We start from the raw sequence: 20,829 nt of genomic DNA on the forward strand, positions 1-20,829 counted from the left end.
AATTTTACCCCATGCAAACCCAAGCAGCCTATGAAGGCCAAGTAGGTGGCATCTGTGGCCCTGTCTACACTAGGGAAATCTGGGCCGTGTGTGGGGGGAAAGGGTGGCAATGAGCCAGGAAAGGCCACCACCCTGCCTGTGGGTGATTGGTTTGTATCACACATAGCACAGCAGAAGAAGAGGGGCTTGGGGACTGGGTGACGGCAGCGTGGGGGGGGGCGAGGGGCAGCTCACTGGCACGTGGGGGGGCTGGGGGAGCGCAGGCGACCCCGCCCCTGGCTTGTTCATTTCATGAGGGGGCGGGGCTGGACTCCTCCATGTCGCTGCCTCCCTCTGGTGCGTGGAAGGGGCGGGGCCGATCCCAGAGGGCCTGGGGTGGTTGATCGAGGAGGCGGTGCTCAGTCAAGGCGGGGGGAGGAGATGGAGCGAGGAGCACCGAGTTCATCCGTTGGCGGCGGTTGCGCGTACTCCTCCCCCCACCCGCTGAGGCGAAGGGGCGGCACCGCAGGGGACTCGGTCACTCGGCGTCTCGGCCCCGCCCCCTGGGCTGCTATACGGAGGAGCCACCTCCGCCTTGATTGGTTGCAGTAGCTCCTCCCCGCCTCACTAGGCACGTGAGTTATCCGGGCAAGGCGGGAGCCTCGATCCCGCTGCCAGAGCGGCAGAGGTGCGCGGGCTCCGGCTGCTCTAAGGTGCTTTCCCGGCCCTGGCGGGTGCGTCCGCGCGGCTTGGCCAGCGCGTGTCTGTGTCCGCCCCTCCCCCTTGCCCTGGCTCTGAGCGCCCCCCCGTGTCCGTGGGGCTAATGATGGGGGAGGCGCCTCTTAATGTCAGCGCTCTCTCTGTCTCCGTCCATGAGTCCCTAGAGCGGGGGGTTGGGAGCAGTGACGGGCAAAGGGGCATATTTGGACCGTTGTAATTCAAATGCATTGAGCCGTTCCCGCAGCCGGCACCGCGGCAGCTCTGACGCAGCCCTCCGGAAATGCCGGCCCCGGTCCCGCAGTCCTTTCCAGAGAGTCGGTCTGGCTCTGCCCAGCCTTGTTCCCAGGGGACAGTCTGCCCCGCCCCCTTGGCAGCGGGCTGGCCCCTTTTGGGTGCAGATAGGGCGCAATTAAAACAATAACGAACTTTTTTTGTTAATTATTCCAAATTTGGGTAACTTATTAATTCATTTGAAAATGAACGATGACCTGGGCGGGGGGGATTCAGGACCACCACTGCGTTCTGCGCCACAGGTCAGGGAGTCAGTGACACCGACCGGTACGATCCGGTGTAACCGCTGAGATGGCACCGTTACCATTTGTTAGAGGCGCCTTCCCAGCCCGGTGTAACGTTTTCAGGTATGTCAGCGATTTTGGAAAACGGTGGTTAGTTAACTTCTGTTCCTTTTGCTAGCACTTTGTCTAGTCAAAGTACAGAAATCCTGTCCGCAGATGCACTGAGTATCTATATAATTTCATGATGGGGAAATAGAGAAACTGATTTAGGGCCCATTTCCTCACTCGTCTGCCTAAGGCCTAGTCTTCACACAGATTTTGTATTGGTATTCTGTTGATTAGGGATGAGGGTTTTTTTTACCAATATATAGTTATACCAGTACAAATCCCTAGTATGTTTATGCTGGTATACAGGTGCTTATATCAGTATAGCTTAGTCCCCTTCCTATATGGGAATAAGCTATACTAGTATAAACAGATTTATATCAGTACGGTGCCCGCACTGTGTGTGTGTACTGCTTGAACTATATCAGTATTGTTAAAGAGGTACAACTTTTGTGTGTAGACAAGGCCTGTGTGTGTGCAAGATTAGGCCATAGAGTCTGGAAGATATTATACACCCAGTTATAAAAAAGTACATATCATAATTTTGGGGGGGGGTGTAAATTATATGATGGTTGTTTTCATAAGAGAAATTTCTGTAAATCTAATAACACAGAAAACTACTCTGTACTTTAAAGGATTTTAAGTAATGGCCCCTGGAAACAAATTCAAGAACTCTGAACTGATATTACTGTGTGAATGGGAAGAATGCCTTTTTGTAGGAAAATGTATGGAGGAATTTTGTGACCACATTGCAGAACACTTGAAAGAGTATCGACAACATCCTCTGGAAAGAACAGGTAATATATCTGTCTCATTCACCATACAGATAATATTGCAGTTTTGAAGATTTTTGTAGTTTGTGGCCCTGATCTTGCACTGGCACTTTGCTGGTAAAATGAAGTCAATAGGACTCTATGTGTGTGCTGGTGACTACACACCAGAGACACTTGCACGACTGGGGCCTATTTTTGTTTTTTTATTTGCATCTGATTTTGCTGGTTTTCTCTTTTTCTAAAGATACAGTACTAAAATTGAAATAATGCTAATGTAGCTGAAGTCATGAATCAGAAGTTTAAACTCAATTTCTTCTTGAATGAGGGCTAAAGTGTGGTGTGTGTTTTTTTTTTTTTAAATTGGTAGTCTCAAAAAAGAATTTTTGGATTTCTGGAACTTATGTGTTACTTAAGATTTCTAACTTTAAGGTGGAGATTGGAGAAATCAACTTAGAGGAAACTTGCCCTTTTGTTGTAACTGTTTTCTGTGAATAAATAAACAGTATTTACTTGCTCCTGTTATATATCTTGCATCTTTCTTCTAATGGTATTACAGTTACTTACAAGAAAACCTCAGAAGTTGTATCCCACAGAAAATTGTAAGCAGTCTATGTAGACTGTAATAGCAATAGTGTAGTAGATATTTTTAATATTGCTATTGTAGCTCTTATGAATCCTGACCTTTAGTCTTAACACTATTTTCACATGTTTAATTGCTGGTGTAAATACTAGACCGAGTTTAATTAAAGGTACAGTAAATGGAAAGTAAAATTGAACCAACAACAATATGCACTCAATGCCTCCTCTATCCAGACAGTATTTTAGCTCATACGTAAGTAAAAAGCTAATTTTTACAACATTCTGTATTGGTCCTCCGAAACCACTGGGCTTGTCCTGGGTTGCTTTGGTGCTCCAGAATGAATAATTCTATGATGTTACAACTGCGTATAACCTACTGGAGTACTGGGCATGAGAGACTCAAGTAATTCCTGTGTTAATTTTTGTTTTGTTGCCTTATTACGTGGGCCCTATCCTGCAATTGAATAGATGTGGGCAGATCCTTGCACCCACATGGAGTCCCTTTCAAATTTAGAACCTCTGCCAACTCACTGGATTGAAACAAGTAGGCAGAACAGAGTGATGACCGTGTGAAAGCCTGCAAACTAAAAATGCCAAACAGCCAGTTTCCGTATCAGGTATTCTTAACAATGTCCTTTTGAATTCAAGATTTGCACTGTCAAAAATCAAATATTGTGCAACACTCAAATATCCAAACCAAAATGATCAGAAACTCTTTTATCTGAAATAGAGAGATCCTCTTCTTTCTGTGCCTTGGAATTTCCTTTGTGTTTCTATACTTATTCATTGTTCCCATTACATTTGGATAATCCAGTTTGTACTATATAACTAACTACTCACGTGGGTTCAGGAAAGATTATTGAATAATTAAAAGTTTGGTTGGCTATTACAGGCTGGAGTGCAGATTGACTGTAAAATTTGAAAACACAACCAAGATTTTTGGAGCAAGGACTTGTCATTTGCTAAAAGTCCAGTGCCTAAGAATCAGGCCTCAAGTCTTTACTATTATCATTTATATTGTGGTAATGTGTGATCAGTTATATGCAGTGTTCTTGTAGCCATGTTGGTCCCAGGATATTACACAGACAAGGATATTACTTCGCCCAACTTGTCTTTCTAATAGTAAACAGTAACACTGTACAACCATTCAATAGACCTTACTCAGACATTCTAAGTCCAGTGCTCTCTTTCTGGGGAAAATTTCACTAGAATTATGAGTTTTGAGAAGGTGAAAAATCTTGTTCATTGCTGAGGCTTAAAATCTTTAGATACTTAATTATCTGAACATAGCCGGTATCCGTCACTCTACTAGTTTTACCGATGGTTCAGTAGATCCTCACCTAAAATGTAAGTAATAGTTATCTTCTGGTACCTTCTTGAAGATTGTCTCACACAGTTCCTAACTTAATACAACATTCCATGAAACATTATTTCTTTTTTTTGTGTTTAGAGCAGTACCATTGTTGGTGGAGAAATTGTGAATTTTTGGCTACAGGTCCCAGGGAGCTGGTAACCCATGTAAATTTTCATAGTTACCACACCAAGTTGAAATTCTTAGGCTCTCAGTTAAGGGCATCACACCAAGATTGGCCAGCATGTTCCCAGAACAGCCATAACCAGAATCAGATACCAAGGATTTCAGAGATGTATGTTTGCCAATGGGAGAATTGTGATGTAAGTGAAATGAATGTTGTTTCTTTTCTTGTCTCCTAACTCTACCTTAACCTTCCCCAGTTCCAGCACCTGGAAAAGAGAGGTTTCACTACTGAATTTTGTTTTATTATTTATTATTGAGTGTTGTTCCATTCCATCTTCATAAGTAGAAATGGTAATTATTGTGATAGTGTTTGCCAAAGTATATACTGTATATAAACACCATTTATTTTAGCATCTGCAACCAGTTTACTTTAAATCCAAGTATTCTTCCTTTTGTTAGAACTAAAATGACTTTTTTCCCACTGCACTGCTTTTTCTGTGTTTTAGAAATATATCATACAAAATTGTAACGTAACCAGAAATATTCTAAGCTAATGAATATGCCATCAACCTAATTAAGAAACCCACTGTATTTACTTTGACCATTTTCTGGAACAAAAATTAGACAAGAATATCTGATATTTTCTCTCAGATATTTGCAGCCTTTTAATGATTCTGAAATTGGATGGCTCAGAGGATTTGTTAATGAGCCTTTCATCTTTAGGTCACTAATTCAAATCTGATATAGCCTAGGAGCAACTGAAAAATGTCAGCTTCTGACAGCTCTTTGGTGGAATATGTAAAATTAATTAGTGGTCTCCATCCAATTCCTAGTGGACAATGTCTGTATCAAGAGTTGTTTGCAGTGTTGTTGTACCCATGTTGACTGTTGAAGAGCTCTTTGAAAGCTTGTCTCTTTTCACCAGCAGAAGTTAGTCCAATAAAAGATATCACCTCGTCACTTTGTCTTTCTGTATCAAGAGAACAATTACATTTTACACCAATTAATATCCTTTTTGCCAGTGTTAGAATAGTTGGTAATGACTGAATGGGCTCTGAAACTAAACTACCTTTTGCCCCTTAGAAGTATTCATCCTAGCAGTGTGGGACCATATTGGTAGGGCAGCATGGGGAAGCATTGTGTCTGTCATCTTTGGCCCCCTAAACTCAGTTCTTGTCAGTGGGCATTCTCTTTGCATCCATTGGGTTGAAGCCCTGCAACTGATGCTCCATCTGGAAGAGACTCCTTAGGCATGCCCTTTAGATTGAGAACACTGAGCAAGGTAGGCTTCAGACAACCTTCCTTCACTACTACCTCTTTTTAAAGGTTGTTGTCTCCCCTTCCCCCCCGGTTGGTTTTCATGAAATTTACAAACATCAGTCTTTGACTCAAATAGTTTAATAACAAATAAGTAAATTAAGAATAGAGAGAGAATCAGATTAAAACAAAAGACTTGGCATGCAGAACACAGAAACGCTATGAAACTCTCTCTGCAAATCTCATCTAGATAGGTTCACTTCAAGTTTAATTCTACAGAATTAAAAACAAGCAGATGCTTACATTTCAAGAAGAGCTCTCTCTCCCCTTCCCGCCCCCCACTCCTTTGGCCTTTCAAAGTCACATTGTTTCAGGAGTCTCAAGTATGTTTTTCCCCCCTCCCCGCTTTCAGTTGTTTCTCATTTGTGACCATTTTTCATTTTGAAGGTGTGCCAATTCTGGTTGCGGGTACAAACAATTATCCTGATTCTTCAGTGAAGTCCATGAGATGTACCCCCCATGGACCTCACTGGTGCTCTGCAGAGGCACAAAGGTCTGCCTACATGGAGCTCATTGCTGAATTTAAGCAGTGTAATGTTTGAAAAAATGTACTATCTTGAGGGAGTGGAATAGTTTCCATTCTCTGTATAATGTTTCTATTAACATTCCCCTTATCTAGCACTGGAGGTATTTCCCAATTTCTTCTCTCAAGATGTAGTATTTCACAAGCCCTTTGATCTTAGTCTGCCTAAAGGGTGACTGGATCCTGGTCTGTCTCTCCTCTGAGATGTTAACCTAGAAAAAAGCTCATTTGTTCCTTTGGCTCTGAATTTAAAGAGACAGTGCTCATATAATTCTTCGGTTTCTCTCTTCATGTCAATGCATTTCTACATCAAATAAGAATTATTGACAGATTAGTTTTAGTCTGTCACAACAACCTCTACCTGTATAAATAGAGGATTTTAGTCACCAGGGCCTGGATCTACAAAGGTACTTAGGTGCCTAACCCCCAGATTTAGGTGCCTGTATAGCATTTTTAGGCACCACTGTGATTCACAAAACCCCTGCTTGGCTGCTGCCTAACCCTGTAGGTACCTAAAGTCACTCAGCATCTAAATTTTTGCAGTAAAAGTTACTTAGGTGCCTATGTTTTTGCCTCTGGGCAAGCACATTTGGTGCCTCATTGTAGGTGTTCATGTATTCCAAGGCCAGAAGGGATCATTGTGACTATCTAGTCTGAAAATTATTGGTACAAGTCCTTAATGACAATTGAAATCACAAACCCTGGTTTATAAGGCCAGTGCTCTGATCCAGGTGCTAGAGGACCATTATGGTATGGATGCCTTTCTGCCATCTAAGCCTCCACGTGAATCATGACTTAGGAAGATAGGCATCCCTCTGACTAAATTGCATGTGGTGCTCAATCCAGTAAGCGTGTTCATAGGCCACCTAACTCCACACCAATAATGGGGGGTTGGCAGGTAATGAAGGAACCTTTTATCTTTATCCCAGTGGTTAGGGCACTCACCCAGAATACTGGAGGCCAGCAGTTTAAGTCCCCACTGAACTGTAATGATTCTCACTCTTTCTCTGGCCAAATTAATATTCAGTTATTTAAAGTAGAACAGCTTCAAAAGGAAAGAATGAGGGAGATCCACATGAGAATTGTCTAGTGATTAGAACATGCACCTGAGAGGAGGTAAATCCCTTGTTCAAATACCTTTTCACTGGGCAGAGGCAAGACTTGAACTGGGGTTCGCTCCCTCCCACCCACAGTGTTTCTGTGCAGAGTTGGTGGCCTCAGAGCATGTCTGCCAGATCAGGCCCCACGTGTGACTTAGGCAGAGGAATGCCTATCTTCTCCCAGTTGTGGATCACAAGCAGAAATAGACACCTCCCTGCAGCACAGAATTAGACACTTATCTTCATGACAAGGGTGAGGCTTGGATCCCCTCTCACTGGCATCTCCCATTGACTAGCTTAAGCAGTTCTGCGCCTAGTGTGCTGAGTTTTGTGGGTGGCCTTAGGCACCTATCTCTCCCCATTCATTGTATAGGAAGCCTTAGGTGCTTAACTCAGGGTTTGTGGATCACAGTGTTGTTCTTGTGGTTTTCTAGGCACCTAAGTCCCTTTGTGGATCTGGGCTCAGTGTATGAAATATAGAACCTTTCACAAACATTAATTTCTCTTTAAAATTAAAAACCAAAACAGATACAGTAATTAATTATATCATAAGATAATTGGTTGTATAGCTTGACCTGCAGGTTCCATTTCCATTGAGCCCCATAACTTATGGAAGTTACTTTTCCCACTGTGATTGTTGTTTTTAAAATATAAAGGTTTAAAAAAAAAAAGTCCTTGTGTATGTACTTACTAGAAGTGATCTTGCATGTTGCTAGGCCTTTAATTTTAAGAAATACCAATAAAACTCAGATCTCACATTTTTTCAGGCCAGGAATCAAGAGCCGCCCTGGTTGTGCATGTCAGGAAACCTGTTCTCTTTTGTAGAACATGTATTTAAAAAAACCTTTAACATTTATGGGAGTTGTTCTGATGGGGTAGTAACTTCATTTTCAGTTAGCATATAATCAGTTTTTATGGTAATTGGGGTTTTTTGTATGGTTTTCTTCACTTATTAAGATGAAATATGCCCTTTAATTTTATTTCTTTCTATATGTAGCACTTTGCTAAATATTTCTATACATGTTCCTTCAAGCTTAAACTGCTGTTATGAATTGTATTAATTAAAATAGTGTTTCCCAACCTGGTAGGCAGGCTAGACTAGTCCAGAAAGGTGGGGTAAGATGCAAAACAAAAGAGAGAGAGGGGGCAGGGAAAGCTGCTAACCATTTCCACTCCCATAACAACGGATAAAGTCCTCCTTGAAAATCACCCATTTTGCTTCCCAGCTTCTGTGGTGGCTCCTAATGTATCAAACTGCAGATCGACTCAATGGTACAAGCCATCTGGCTCAGGCAGCAGCCCTTAAGTTTCTCTCTCTCCTCCACTGCAGCAACACTTAAATCTAAAGTTACTGAGATGATGTGCCACTTATGCCCACTCTGAGCAACCTGCACTCAGGGTCGGCTCCAGGCACCAGCTTGGCAAGCAGGTGCTTGGGGCGGCCCTCCGGAGGAGGGGCGGCAGGTCCAGCTATTTAGCGGCAATTCGGCGGACGGTCCCTCACTCCGCTCGGAGCGAAGGACCTTCCGCCGAATTGCCGCCGCAGATCGCGATTGCGATCGCGGATTTTATTTTTATTTTTTTTTGGCTGCTTGGGGCGGCCAAAACCCTGGAGCCGGCCCTGCCTGCACTAGTAGGTTTCTGGTGAGCGAGAGAGTGTAGGGGGGAAGCAAAAAGACAAGGAAAAAGAGAGAATCTAGGGGAAAAGGAGAGAGAGAAAAACAATTTTAAAAAATGAGACTAGGTAAAGAAATATGGAGAGTCAGTGACAACTATACCAGGGCATGGTACGATGGGATGGTGAGGGCTCCTATTTGCTAACCCATCAGAAGAGGGGGCTTCCAACAATAGAAAAGTCGGGAGCCACTGGACTAAAATTGACTGACTGTATCTTTAAGCTACTACAGCAGAGATCAGCAACCTTTGGCGCGCGGCCTGTCAGAGAAATCCGCTGGCAGGTCGGGACAGTTTGTTTACCTGCAGCGTCCGCAGGTTCGGCCGATGGCAGCACCCACTGGTCGCGGTTCGCTGTTCCAGGCCAATGGGGGCTGTGGGAAGCAGCGTGGGCCGAGGGATGTGCTGGCTACCGCTTTCCGCAGCCCCCGTTGGCTTGGAACAGCGAACCGCGGCCAGTGGGAGCTGCGATCGGCCGAACCTGTGGACGCTGCAGGTAAACAAACCGTCCCAGCCTGCCAGTGGATTTCCCTGACGGGCCGCGTGCCAAAGGTTACCAATCCCTGTACTACAGTTAAGGCCAAATTCAGGATCTGGTATATATGGAAGCAACTCTGGTATGTTCAAAATTAGGGCTGTAAAGCAATTAAAAAATTAATTGCGATTAATCGCACTGTTAAAGAGTAATAGAATACCATTTATTTAAATATTTGTGGATGTTTTCTACATGTTCAAATATTTTGATTTCAATTACCACAGTGCTCACTTTATATTATTATTTTTAATTACAAATATTTGCACAGTAAACAAAAGAAATAGTATTTTTCAATTCACCTAGTATAAATAATGTAGTGCAATCTCTTTATCATGAAAGTTGAACTTACAAATGTAGAATTATGTACAAAAAATAACTGCACTCAAAAAACAAAACAATGTAAAACTTTAGAGCCTACAAGTCTACTCAATCCTACTTCTTGTTCAGCCAATCGCTCAGAAAAACAAGTTTGTTTACATTTGCAGGAGATAATGCTGCCCGCTTCTTGTTTACAATGTCACCTGAATGTGACAACAGGTGTTTGCATGGCAGTGTTGTAGCCAGTGTCACAAAATATTTACGTGCCAGATCTGCTAAAGATTCATATGTCCCTTCATGCTTCAACCACTATTCCAGAGGACATGCATCCATGCCGATGACAGGTTCTGCTTGATAACAATCCAAAGTAGTGCGGACCGACGCATGTTTATTTTCATCATCTGACTCAGATGCCACTGGCAGAAGGTGGATTTTCTTTTTTTGGTGGTTCAGTTCTGTAGTTTCCGCATTGGAATGTTGCTCTTTTAAGACTTCTGAAAGCATGCTCCACACCTCATCTATCTCAGATTTTGGAAGGCACTTCAGATTCTTAAACCTTGGGTTGAGTGCTGTAGCTATCTTTAGAAATCTCACATTTGACAAAACGCAAAGAAGGTACCAATCTGAAGTGAAAGTGTTCTTAAAACGAACATGTGTTGGGTCATCCGGAGACATACAGTTCTCCCCCAAATAGTTCAGTCACAAATTTAATTTGTCATCAGCATGGAAGCATGTCCTCTGGAATGGTGGCCGAAGCATGAAGGGGCACACGAATGTTTAGCATATCTGGCGTGTAAATACCTAGCAATTCCAGCTACAAAAGTGCCATGCAAATGCCTGTTCTCGCTTTCAGGTGACATTGTAAATAAGAAGTGGGCAGCATTATCTCCTGTAAATGTAAACAAACTTCTTTTTCTGAGCGATTGACTGAACAAGAAGTAGGACTGAGTGGACTTGTAGGTTCTAAAGTTTTACATTGTTTTGTTTTTTGAGTGCAGTTATGTAACAAAAAATCTAAGTTTGTAAGTTGCACTTTCACGATAAAGAGATTGCACTTCAGTACTTGTATGAGGTGAATTGAAAAATACTATTTTTGTTTATCATTTTTCCAGTGCAAATATCTGTAATAAAAATAATATAAAGTGAGCACTGTACACTTTGTATTGTGTGTTGTAACTGAAATCAATATATTTGAAAATGTAGAAAAACATCCAAAATATTTAATAAATTTCCATTGGTATTCTGTTTAAACATGCGATTAATTTTTTTAATTGCGATTAATTTTTCGAGTTAATCGCGATTAATCGACTGCCCTATTCAAAATTTCTTCAATAGATGAGGCACCACTTACTCTGATAGAAGTGATTTCTAGAGAATTTACACAATGTGTTTTGTTTTTGTCATTTGATTTCCTGCCAACACTATCCATCATCTTCATGGTTCCATTTTGTCCTCAGGTTACCTACAACAACCCAGAATGGTTTTATCGGCATGTTGCCATGCATGCATACTCTACTAAGAAAGAAAACATTTCAAGTAACAAGAAAGCTATTTGTTGTTGTCACTGGAAAGGTAGCTCACGTTCTATATTTAATTTACAAAATATGGAATATTGCCCTAGTAATTTCAGTGCCGCTATAAAATTTACTGAGTATTTCATGAAGCACAGGAATATGTTAGATCTCTTCATACAGCCTTTTTCCAGCCATCTTAAATAATTAAAGTACTTTACCTACATTGTATGCTCTTGATTAGTTTAAGTGGTTTGCACTAGCAATGCCAAATCACTTAATTAAAAGCCTAGTATGCCAGAGTCCAATCCTTCAAGGTTCTGAGCACCCTCAATTCCCATTTGACCTCAGTGGGAGTTGAAAACTTTCAGCACCCACAGGCTTGGGGTCCTACACTGAAGGAATGTTTTTGAGCTTAGAGTAGCAATGTTGCTGCCCTAAAACTTTTTCACACCAATGCAAAAACAGTAATTTAATGGGCGTTCTGCACATAACTTCAATGGGAATTTTGCCTAAGCCAGTAATCCCCAAACTGGGGGGCACGTCCCACTGGGGGGGCATGGAGGAATGTTTAATGGGACGCTTGGTGGGGCCCAGGCCAGCCCCCACGGGGTGTGGAGGGAGCACCATCCAGCCCCGCTCTGCCCCCAGCCTAGCTCCAGCCCCAGCTCCGTTCTGCCCCCACTCCAGCTCCAGTCACAGCTTCACTCTGCCCCCATCCTCAGCTCTGCCATCAGCTCAAGCTCCTCTGCTGAGGAAACCTTGGCTGAGGAGTAATGGAGCAGGGGACGCAGACAGGAAAAGTTTGGGCAACAGTGGCCTAAGCCAAAGCCCACTGAAGTCACTGGGAATCGTTCCATTGATTTTTTTTTTTAGTAGGCTTTTGAACAGGCCCTGTGTAGCATTTGCAGAACTGAACTCTTTGTAGTGTTTGCAGTAGTAATGTTCTGACTTTTCCTAAAAACATTTTAGTTGTGCTCCTCTAAAAATATATATAGTCCACCAATACAATACAATCTTTCCTGTTTGTACTCGAGAAAATAAAGTGCTCATGTGCAACTGTTCTGTAATCTTATATAGTATGTGTGTTTAGATTGTTCAGGAACATTTAAAGGAAAGCACAAGCTATGGGATCACTTAAGAACCCACACTCAAGAAAGAGTGGTGGCCTGTCCCTCTTGTGGAGCGATGTTCTCCAATAATACCAAGTTTTTTGATCATGCCAAGCGACAGGTTTCAGAGGATCGTAAGTGGATTTGCTCTATTTCTATTTACATTTATTTAGGGATTTACTTTTGAGCTGGTTTATAACAGTACATATATAACACCTATTATTATTTTTCAGAAGTGTCAATTAAATGCAAAATTGACTTTAGGAAGGAAATTATCTTCCTGAAGCATGGAAGTACTTTTGGCTTTGCAATGATTGCTTGATATAAATGATGAATTGGGGTAATGGGGGAAAGAGAGAGAGCACTCAGATGCATATTTAAACATAGTGGCTTTCCACCTGACAGTTGTGGCATTCCATTGTAAAAATAGAGATTGCCTCTGACTCCATGCCCATGGCTTCTCAGGGCAACTGCATTCCATTGGAACAGTGAAACCGATGACCAATAGGAGAAGCTGTTGAATGCCAGAGACAGAACTCTTACAGGAGCTGGACTTAAATTATGGAATTCACTTCTGAAAGTGATCTGAATGATCATGGAACTAACCACTTTCAGAACTAAATGCAACACTGTCATAACTATAAAGGGAAGGGTGGCAGCTCTCCTGTGTACTGTGCTATGGAATCCCTCCTGGCCAGAAACTCCAATCCTTTTACCTGTAAAGGGTTAAGAAGCTCTGGTAACCTGGCTGACACCTGACCCGAAGGACCAATAAGGGGACAAGATACTTTCAAATCTTGGGGGGCGGGAAAGGCTTTTGTGTGTGCTCTTTGTTTTAAGGGGTGGTTCGCTCTTGGGACTGAGAGGGACCAGACATCAATCCAGGTTCTCCCCATCTTTCTAAACAAGTCTCTCCTATTTCAAACTTGTAAGTAAAAAGCCAGGCAAGGCGTCTTAGATTTACTTTGTTTTCTCAACTTGTAATGTACCTTTTACTAGAGTGTTTATCTTTGTTTGCTGTACTTTGAACCTAAGACAGAGGGGGGTCCTCTGAGCTCTTTAAGTTTGATTACCCTGTAAAGCTATTTTCCATACTGATTTTACAGAGATGATTTTTACCTTTTTCTTTAATTAAAAGCCTTCTTTTTTAAGAACCAGATTGATTTCTCCTTGTTTTAAGATCCAAGGGGGTTTGGATCTGTGTTCACCAGGGAATTGGTGAAAGGTTTCTCAAGGCTTCCCAGGGAGGGAATTCTTAAGATGGTGGCAGCGGACCAGAGCTAAGCTGGTAGTTAAGCTTAGGAGTCCTCATGCAGGCCCCTACGTTTGTACCCTAAAGTTCAAAGTGGGGATACAGCCTTGACAAACACTCTCTTGAGCTTAGATTTTACTCAATATGTTCTTCACTGCAGCACATTCTCCTACCACCCTTTCAACAAACTATAAACTAATCAGGATATTTTTCCTACAGGCCAGGAAGGAAGAGAGAGATTTCTTTTTTTTTTTTTTTTTAAATACTTGGAAAGTGCTCAGGTACTATGGATGCTATGGTAATGGGGTCTATATAAGTACTCAAACCATAAAGCTCGAAAACTTGGCAGGTTAAAACTGTTAATATTTTTTAACAGATTGTTGTCTTGTTAGGAGTGAAATTAATATATTGCTAATTAAAATTCTGCAATTACCCTAAACCAGATTTTTTCTGAAAAACATCTGGAATACAAAATAATACTGAAATTGTCCCACTACTGTGACAGTTTAGTGATCAAATTGACAACCCTAATCTATGTGTTTTAAAAATAGATCAATAAATATCAATTGCATCACTGATCAGTTCCCATTAAATTTCAGAACAAGTATTTGTTTGTCAGAATTGTGACAAACACTTTGCCAATGAGAGGTTACTACGGGACTATATGAGAGGACATGGTGAGTCAGAGCTTTTTAAAATAAATGTTCTACTAAACTAGCACAACCATAGATAGATGATGATAATATTATTAAGATATCTTTTCATATGTCAGCTGAGAGAAGCAGTATACAGACTCAAGGCAATTATGATACAATTGTGGGGAAACAGAAGTCTTACTATCAGATAGATAGTCCATATGAGATGGTTTTCTCCTCTTCGCATGCCCACTTGTTTAGGACTTTCTCCTCTTCGTGTCCTCACTTGACTACAAAGTTTGAATATTACAATTCCCTCTTAGGGTTTGTCTTCATGGGGAGGTTATTCTGGAGTAAGAAAGAATATAAATTTAAAGTGCTAAAGCTATTCTGGAATAAGAGTGACTATCTGTAATTTAGTTTAATTAACTTTCCAAGTGGATTAAGCTCAATAAGAAAAGGGCACTCTTGCTCCGGGATAAGAGTGTCCATATGTGGAGCTACCTAGCAGTAGCTAATGAGGAATAGCTTATTCTTCAGTTGCTATTCTGGTCTATTTCCCCATCCAGACAAGCGGTTAGCATGAGCACATTATGCCAACCGTACATATTTTATATTGGCTGCCCATAAAGCATCAGATTATAAAATGACACACTTCTTTAAACTCCCCACCAAAATGTAGATCCTGCCTACATTCAGAATTTCCTGTTGCATGCACTCTCACAACATCCACCTTTTACGAATTCCCACCATTGTGCCATAAGCAAGTAGGCAATTAGGCCTTTGTTTTACTAGGCCCTAGAGAGTGAAACAAACTCCCCCTTCCCCTCTGAAATTTGTCTCTCTCTCTCCATCTACGTTTTGAAAATACCTCAAAATGCTTTTTCACGTGCATGTTTATTAGAATGCCCACTATTTGGCCCATATTTATTACCCCTCTGTTCTCTTTCTTTTCCCCCCCCTTTTTTTTTCTTATGCATTGTATACCCAAATTAGCGTTAGTTGTTAATTTTAGTGTGAATGGGTTTTTCTAAATGTTTTTATCATATTGCACCACAGACTGAGTGTCTTGGCAAAGGAGTGACATAGAAATAAAAGTATTATTATTTCTCCAGTTACCCATGTTACATGTCCATTTTGTGATACGGTATGTACAAGTGTCTCCTCTCTGAAAGCGCACATCAGATTCCGACACTGTGATGAACGCCCTTTCCACTGTGATCTCTGTGAGAGTAGGTAAGAAGATTTGGAACTCTTAGCTAATCAACAGAAGTGTGGAAATAATTCAGTGTTCAATGAATGTAAGAGGTAACAAAAGTAAGAAAAACATTCAGCCCTTAAAATAGCAACCCTTAGCTCAAAAAAATAAATAAGTAGGTAGACTGATCCATTGGTCTGCTGGAACACATAAAGGCACTTCTTGAACTTATGGTGGAAGTAGGAATGATACTTTGTTTCTAGTGCCAAAAGATGTCTTCCGGGTAAGACTATGCATACTGTAAGAAAAGGTCATCAATGATCAATTTAGGCCATATTTAGCAACTATTTCCCCCCTCAGTGGGTCAGCTACAAGGGTTACTGGATATTTCTGTGAGAGCCAGATGCTCCTCTTCTGAATTGTCCTCTTGCCGCTGGATCATTTTACCCATTTCCTCTCAGCTACCTCTATTTTTCCACTCCCCACTTGAGTCTCTAACTTCCTGGTGGCTCTCACAACCTTCTTTACTTTTTCCAGTTCAGTCAAAGGGAACACTGACGGTGGCATCACTGATGGAGCAAAGGGAGGAAGACTTAATGATTTAGGACACTTATGTACATAGGCAGGGGCCGAAATAAATAGGGCCTTGAAAGGGAGGATAAGAAGTTTAAACCTGATGCAGGGATGGATTCCAGGAGAGGTCAGATAAATGGATAACACTTTCATGTGCATGTTTTAGGTAGACTGGAGGGAGTAATATGAATATTTGAGGGACTAGAGCGGAAGAAGTTGCTCTTATTATGACAACATTTGATCAGTGCATGGACAAGAGTTTTAGAGGACAGAGAGGCGTGTATGGATCATTGAAAAGTTATTGTGGAAAAAGTGGCAAGATTTGGACGTAGCCTGGATGCCTAGGAAGAAAGTAGAATCAGAGATTACCCTCAAACCATAATAATGAGAATGTGGAAGTATATTCCCACTCAGGTTTGGCCCAGCTATCATGACAGGAGTCTGGGTAGACCAAATTTGAGTGAGTGGCACTGCAACCCTATGAGCCAGATCACAACTCCACTCAGACAAATTTGGCCCAATCAGGGGGGCAGGGCCAAACTTGAGTAACGCTGCAATCCCTGAGGTTGCAAAGCCTGGAGCTGAGAGCCAAACCCAGCAAGCCCCACAGCACAGGTGCTGCCACTATGAGGTGAGTGCTGGGCAGGACCCAACCCTCCCCTCCCCCAGGTGGGGGGGCAGGATCCAACCAAAACCATCCCAGGGCCTCCACCCTCAGAGTATTTACTGGGTTGCAACAGGCCATCAGAGCCGGTGTAACCACTAGGCGAACTAGGCAGCCGCCTAGGGTGCCAATATTTGGGGGCACCAAAAAGCAGTGCCCCAAAAAATTTAACACTACAGTGGAGTGACATCTTACACGGGGGTTAGGTTCTAAGGTCAGCGCATAAGAGGAAAATCGTGTATAGTGAAAATTACCATAAAGCACAGTACACGTTAGTCTCTAAGGTGCCACAAGTACTCCTGTTCTTTTTACAGGATACACTGTATACACTAGAACAGGGGTCCTCAACCTACGGCTCGCGTGCCAAAGGTGGCACGCGAGCAGATCTTTTTTTTTTAATGGCAGGTTGCAGGTCCCGGCGGCCGCTGAACCCGCTGCCAGTCTGAGGTTCCGGCCGCCGGCTCCTGCCAGCCTGGGTCCCGGCCGCCAGCCCGCTGCCGGACCCGCTCAGCCCGCTGCTGGCTGAGTGAACGGAACCCCAGGCCGGCCGCAGGCTCAGCGACGGCCGGGACCCGCAGCCTGCCATTTAAAAAAAAATCGGCTCGCGTGCCGTAGGTTGAGGACCCCTGTTCTAGTGTATACAGTGTATCCTGTGTATACTGAGTGTACTATACTTTATGGTAATTTTCACTATACGTGATTTTCCTCTTACGCGCTGACTTTAGAACCTAACCCCCGCGTAAGATGTGACTCCACTGTATTCATTTTTGAAAGTTTATAATAATAGATGCTCCGGGGGGAGGGCAGGGGGAGCGGGGGCGCAAGGTGGAAGTTTCGCCTAGGGCGCAAAATATCCTTGCACCGGCCCTGCAGGCCATAAACATTTAAAAAGGGGTCCTGAGCCCAAAAAAGTTGAGAACCACTGTACTAGACCACACCCTCTCTGCTATTATTGCTGTTATTTGAACAGTAAAAGTAATTTGTTTCACCTATATGCTCCTCAGTTTTAAGAATGCTTATGATCTTCATAAACATGTTGAAACACACGATTCAAATGCCTACAGCTGTGATGTAGAAGGATGTGTTTTTACTTCACGGACTTCACAGATCTTGAGACAGCATTACAAGAGAGCACATATGGTGGGTATTAAAAGAGTAGACGGAAGCATCTTTTAATAGACAATAGGGGCTGATTTTCAAAATGCATGTGTATGTCAAAATACCTGCCTTGTGCTTGCATCTAGGCTATTTGGGTGCATAAATTAACTGTACACAGTTGCATGTTCCCAATCTTGAAAACTGGGCCAATATCATGTTTTTCTTTCCTGTAAATCAACAAGCCATTCCTATCCTGAGAAGCAAAATATTTGAAGGAATATATTTCTGTGTCAATTTACTGCACTCTGTCCCTAGAACTAGTACAGCACACGATAACAGAACTAGAACTGGTACATATTTATTATGTGGTTTTTGAACTTGTCTGAGTTCTAATCAGGGCCAGGCAAACGGGGCCCAAGCCCAGGGCGCTGTAGCCAGGGGGTTGCCATAAGGGGCTTGGGCTTCCCCTGGCTGGCTGTGGCTGGACTCCTCTCTTCTCCGGTCCCTCCCCCGTGCCGCCCCCCTGCCCCGTCCCACACTCTACTCAGCCATGTGGCTGAGGGCCCCGGCTCTGCACAGGCCCTGGGGAGCCCAAAGCAGCGTGGCCCACCACTCGCTGCCCAGAGTGGAGCCAAGTCCCTCCCTGCCTGTGGCCCTGCACCGTTCAGTCTCTGACAGGGCCGGCCAGGAGAAGCGAAACTTCCTTGGGGGGAGCTGGGCTGAGCTGGGGGGAGGAGGGACTTAAAGTGACAGTGCGCTCACTGACTCTCAAACTCCCTAACACACACAGGCTCTCACACCCACATACACTCTGCCTCTCACAGTCCCCCAACACAGATTGTCACATACACACACACACTGGCGCTCTCTCTGTCTCTCTCTCTCACACACACTGGCTTTTTCTCTCTTTCTCTCTCACACTCACTTACTCTCTCTGTCACGCGCGCACACACACACACACACACACGTTTTATTGTTGTTATTACTGCTTGGTACTTCCTGTCAAAATGAGCCAAGAGTGGCTAGGGGCTGCAGGAGGGCTGTGGGCTCTGGCAAGTTGCAGTCCCCATGTGACAGCGCGAAGCCTGCCTTGAGCTGCAGGCCAAGCGCCAGGCACCACAAGCCACTGCAGCAGCACAGAAGTAAGTGTGGCAATACACCATATACCATGCCACCTGCGCTTCTGCTGACAGTGGCCTAGGAATTTGCTAGTTATAGCAGTTACTCATTGTGACGTTATCTGATTAAAACATGACCATGCAGATCATTGTTGCAACCACTGTTATATATTTGCAACAAATCTTTTACAAAATGTGGCATGTAAGATGTCTATGAAAAGGTTATGATTTGCTGAATCTGTTTATGCTATCTGTATGCGTGTATCATTTTTGTACTTGAAGTTATAAGTATTGACTCTATACCTGTATTTCAAATGTTTGCTCCTGGGGTAACGCCCACAAGATAGTTAGCCAGCACATCTTGAAGGGACTAGTCGAAGTAAGTGGCTCATCAAGGGACACTTAACTCGCAATGGACCATGGGTGATGCCCATCTACATTGAATGGACTTTCCTGTGGACATTCCATATGAAGTATAGGTAATGGCCCAGAGGTTGGGGGGGAGCCCAGGGAGCCTGTAGGAGCCAGGGGTGATGAGGGAAGGGGGCGCCAAAATACAAGTTCGCCCAGGGCACCATTTTCACTAAAGCTGGCCCTGGTTATAATGGCTGATGTATTGCAATCCAGTACTGTCCAGCTGATGTTTGTTTAAGCTGCAGTTGCTTGAGGGGAAGCCATAGACCCTGCTATCAATAAGACTGAGGTATCTGCAGTATAATTTTGATCCGAAATTGCAATGTTCAGTGGAGGTTATCTATTAAAAATGTGTACTTAGAAAATAATGTAAATATTACAGGAGTATAACATATAGTTAATATTAATTTTTTCTTACTTTAATTTTACTGTCTGTATTTATCATCAACCTCAATTACTGATTTCCACACCATCTTTTCCTCAGAATAATGGCAATCTAAAATATAAATGTCACATCTGTCAGAAATGTTATTCCTGGTGTTACACATTGACTCTGCATCTTCGCAAAGCGCACAAACTCAGCTGTCATTCTCGCTTCAGGTATGTTATCAATTCTTACCCAAAGCAAAAAATGAAATCTTTTTTTCCTGGGGGATGGGGCAGTCTCGTATAAAGGATACAGATATTTGGTTGATTACCATCTAATGCTCAATTTAGAGAATGAGGAGCTCTTCTAATAAAATATATTATGAATAGATCTCTTCTATGCAGGTTCACGTTTCAAGTCTAACAAAGTAGTTAGTGCCATTATGTTTGTTTCTTTGCATAAATTTCGTTTCCTTTAACTACCATTTCATACATTGCAATTTATGATTTGGGTTTTAAATGCTAGCCGTTTGGATTTAGTATGCATTTTTGTATTTGTATGCATGTATTCATAGATTCTAGGACTGGAAGGGACCTCGAGAGGTCATAGAGTCCAGTCCCCTGCCCTCATGGCAGGACCAAATACTGTCTAGACCAGGGGTCGGCAATGTTTGGCACGCGGCTCGCCAGGGTAAGCACCCTGGCGGGCCGGGCCAGTTTATTTACCTGCTGATGCGGCAGGTTCGGCTGATGGCGGCCCCCACTGGCCGCAGTTCGCCGTCCCGGGCCAATGGGGGGGAGACGGGGACGGGAAACTGCGGCCAGCACATCCCTCGCCCGCACCGCTTCCCGCCGCCCCCATTGGCCCGGGACTGCGAACCGCGGCCAGTGCAGGCCGCGATCGGCCGAATTTGCCGCATCAGCAGGTAAATAAACTGGCCCGGCCTGCCAGGGTGCTTACCCTGGCGAGCCGCGTGCCAAACGTTGCCGACCCCTGGTCTAGACCATCCCTGATGGTTAGATAAATGTCTTACTCTTAAATATCTCCAGAGATGGAGATTCCACAACCTCCCTAGGCAATTTATTCCAGTGTTTAACCACCCTGACAGGAACTTTTTTCCTAATGTCCAGCCTAAACCTCCCTTGCTGCAGTTTAAGCCCATTGCTTCTTGTTCTACCCTTAGAGGCTAAGGTGAACAAGTTTTCTCCCTCCTCCTTATGACACTCTTTTAGATACCTGAAAACTGCTATCATGTCCCCTCTGTCTTCTCTT

At 43.2% G+C, this 20,829-nt stretch overlaps 1 protein-coding gene across 2 annotated transcripts in view; it reads left to right on the forward strand.

Moving 5' to 3' along the window:
• The first annotated feature begins 861 nt into the window (after window positions 1-861).
• The window catches only part of LOC112118286 (histone H4 transcription factor-like), a 21,946-nt gene continuing 1,978 nt past the window's right edge, over window positions 862-20,829 (forward strand). The window contains exons 1-9 of one of the 2 annotated variants that reach the window (XM_026651177.2): window positions 862-1,337; window positions 1,955-2,116; window positions 4,122-4,345; window positions 11,073-11,187; window positions 12,220-12,372; window positions 14,090-14,167; window positions 15,241-15,361; window positions 17,565-17,700; window positions 19,675-19,790. In XM_026651177.2, coding sequence (XP_026506962.1) covers window positions 1,966-2,116; window positions 4,122-4,345; window positions 11,073-11,187; window positions 12,220-12,372; window positions 14,090-14,167; window positions 15,241-15,361; window positions 17,565-17,700; window positions 19,675-19,790 — 1,094 coding nt within the window. In that variant the 5' untranslated portion in view covers window positions 862-1,337; window positions 1,955-1,965. The remainder of the gene's footprint in view (window positions 1,338-1,954; window positions 2,117-4,121; window positions 4,346-11,072; window positions 11,188-12,219; window positions 12,373-14,089; window positions 14,168-15,240; window positions 15,362-17,564; window positions 17,701-19,674; window positions 19,791-20,829) is intronic. The other variant, XM_026651184.2, reaches the window with a different exon arrangement.

Source organism: Terrapene carolina, unplaced genomic scaffold (genome assembly GCF_002925995.2).
Source record: "Terrapene carolina triunguis isolate 2854851 unplaced genomic scaffold, T_m_triunguis-2.0 Scaffold30, whole genome shotgun sequence".
In the NCBI taxonomy this organism is placed as follows: domain Eukaryota; kingdom Metazoa; phylum Chordata; order Testudines; family Emydidae; genus Terrapene; species Terrapene triunguis.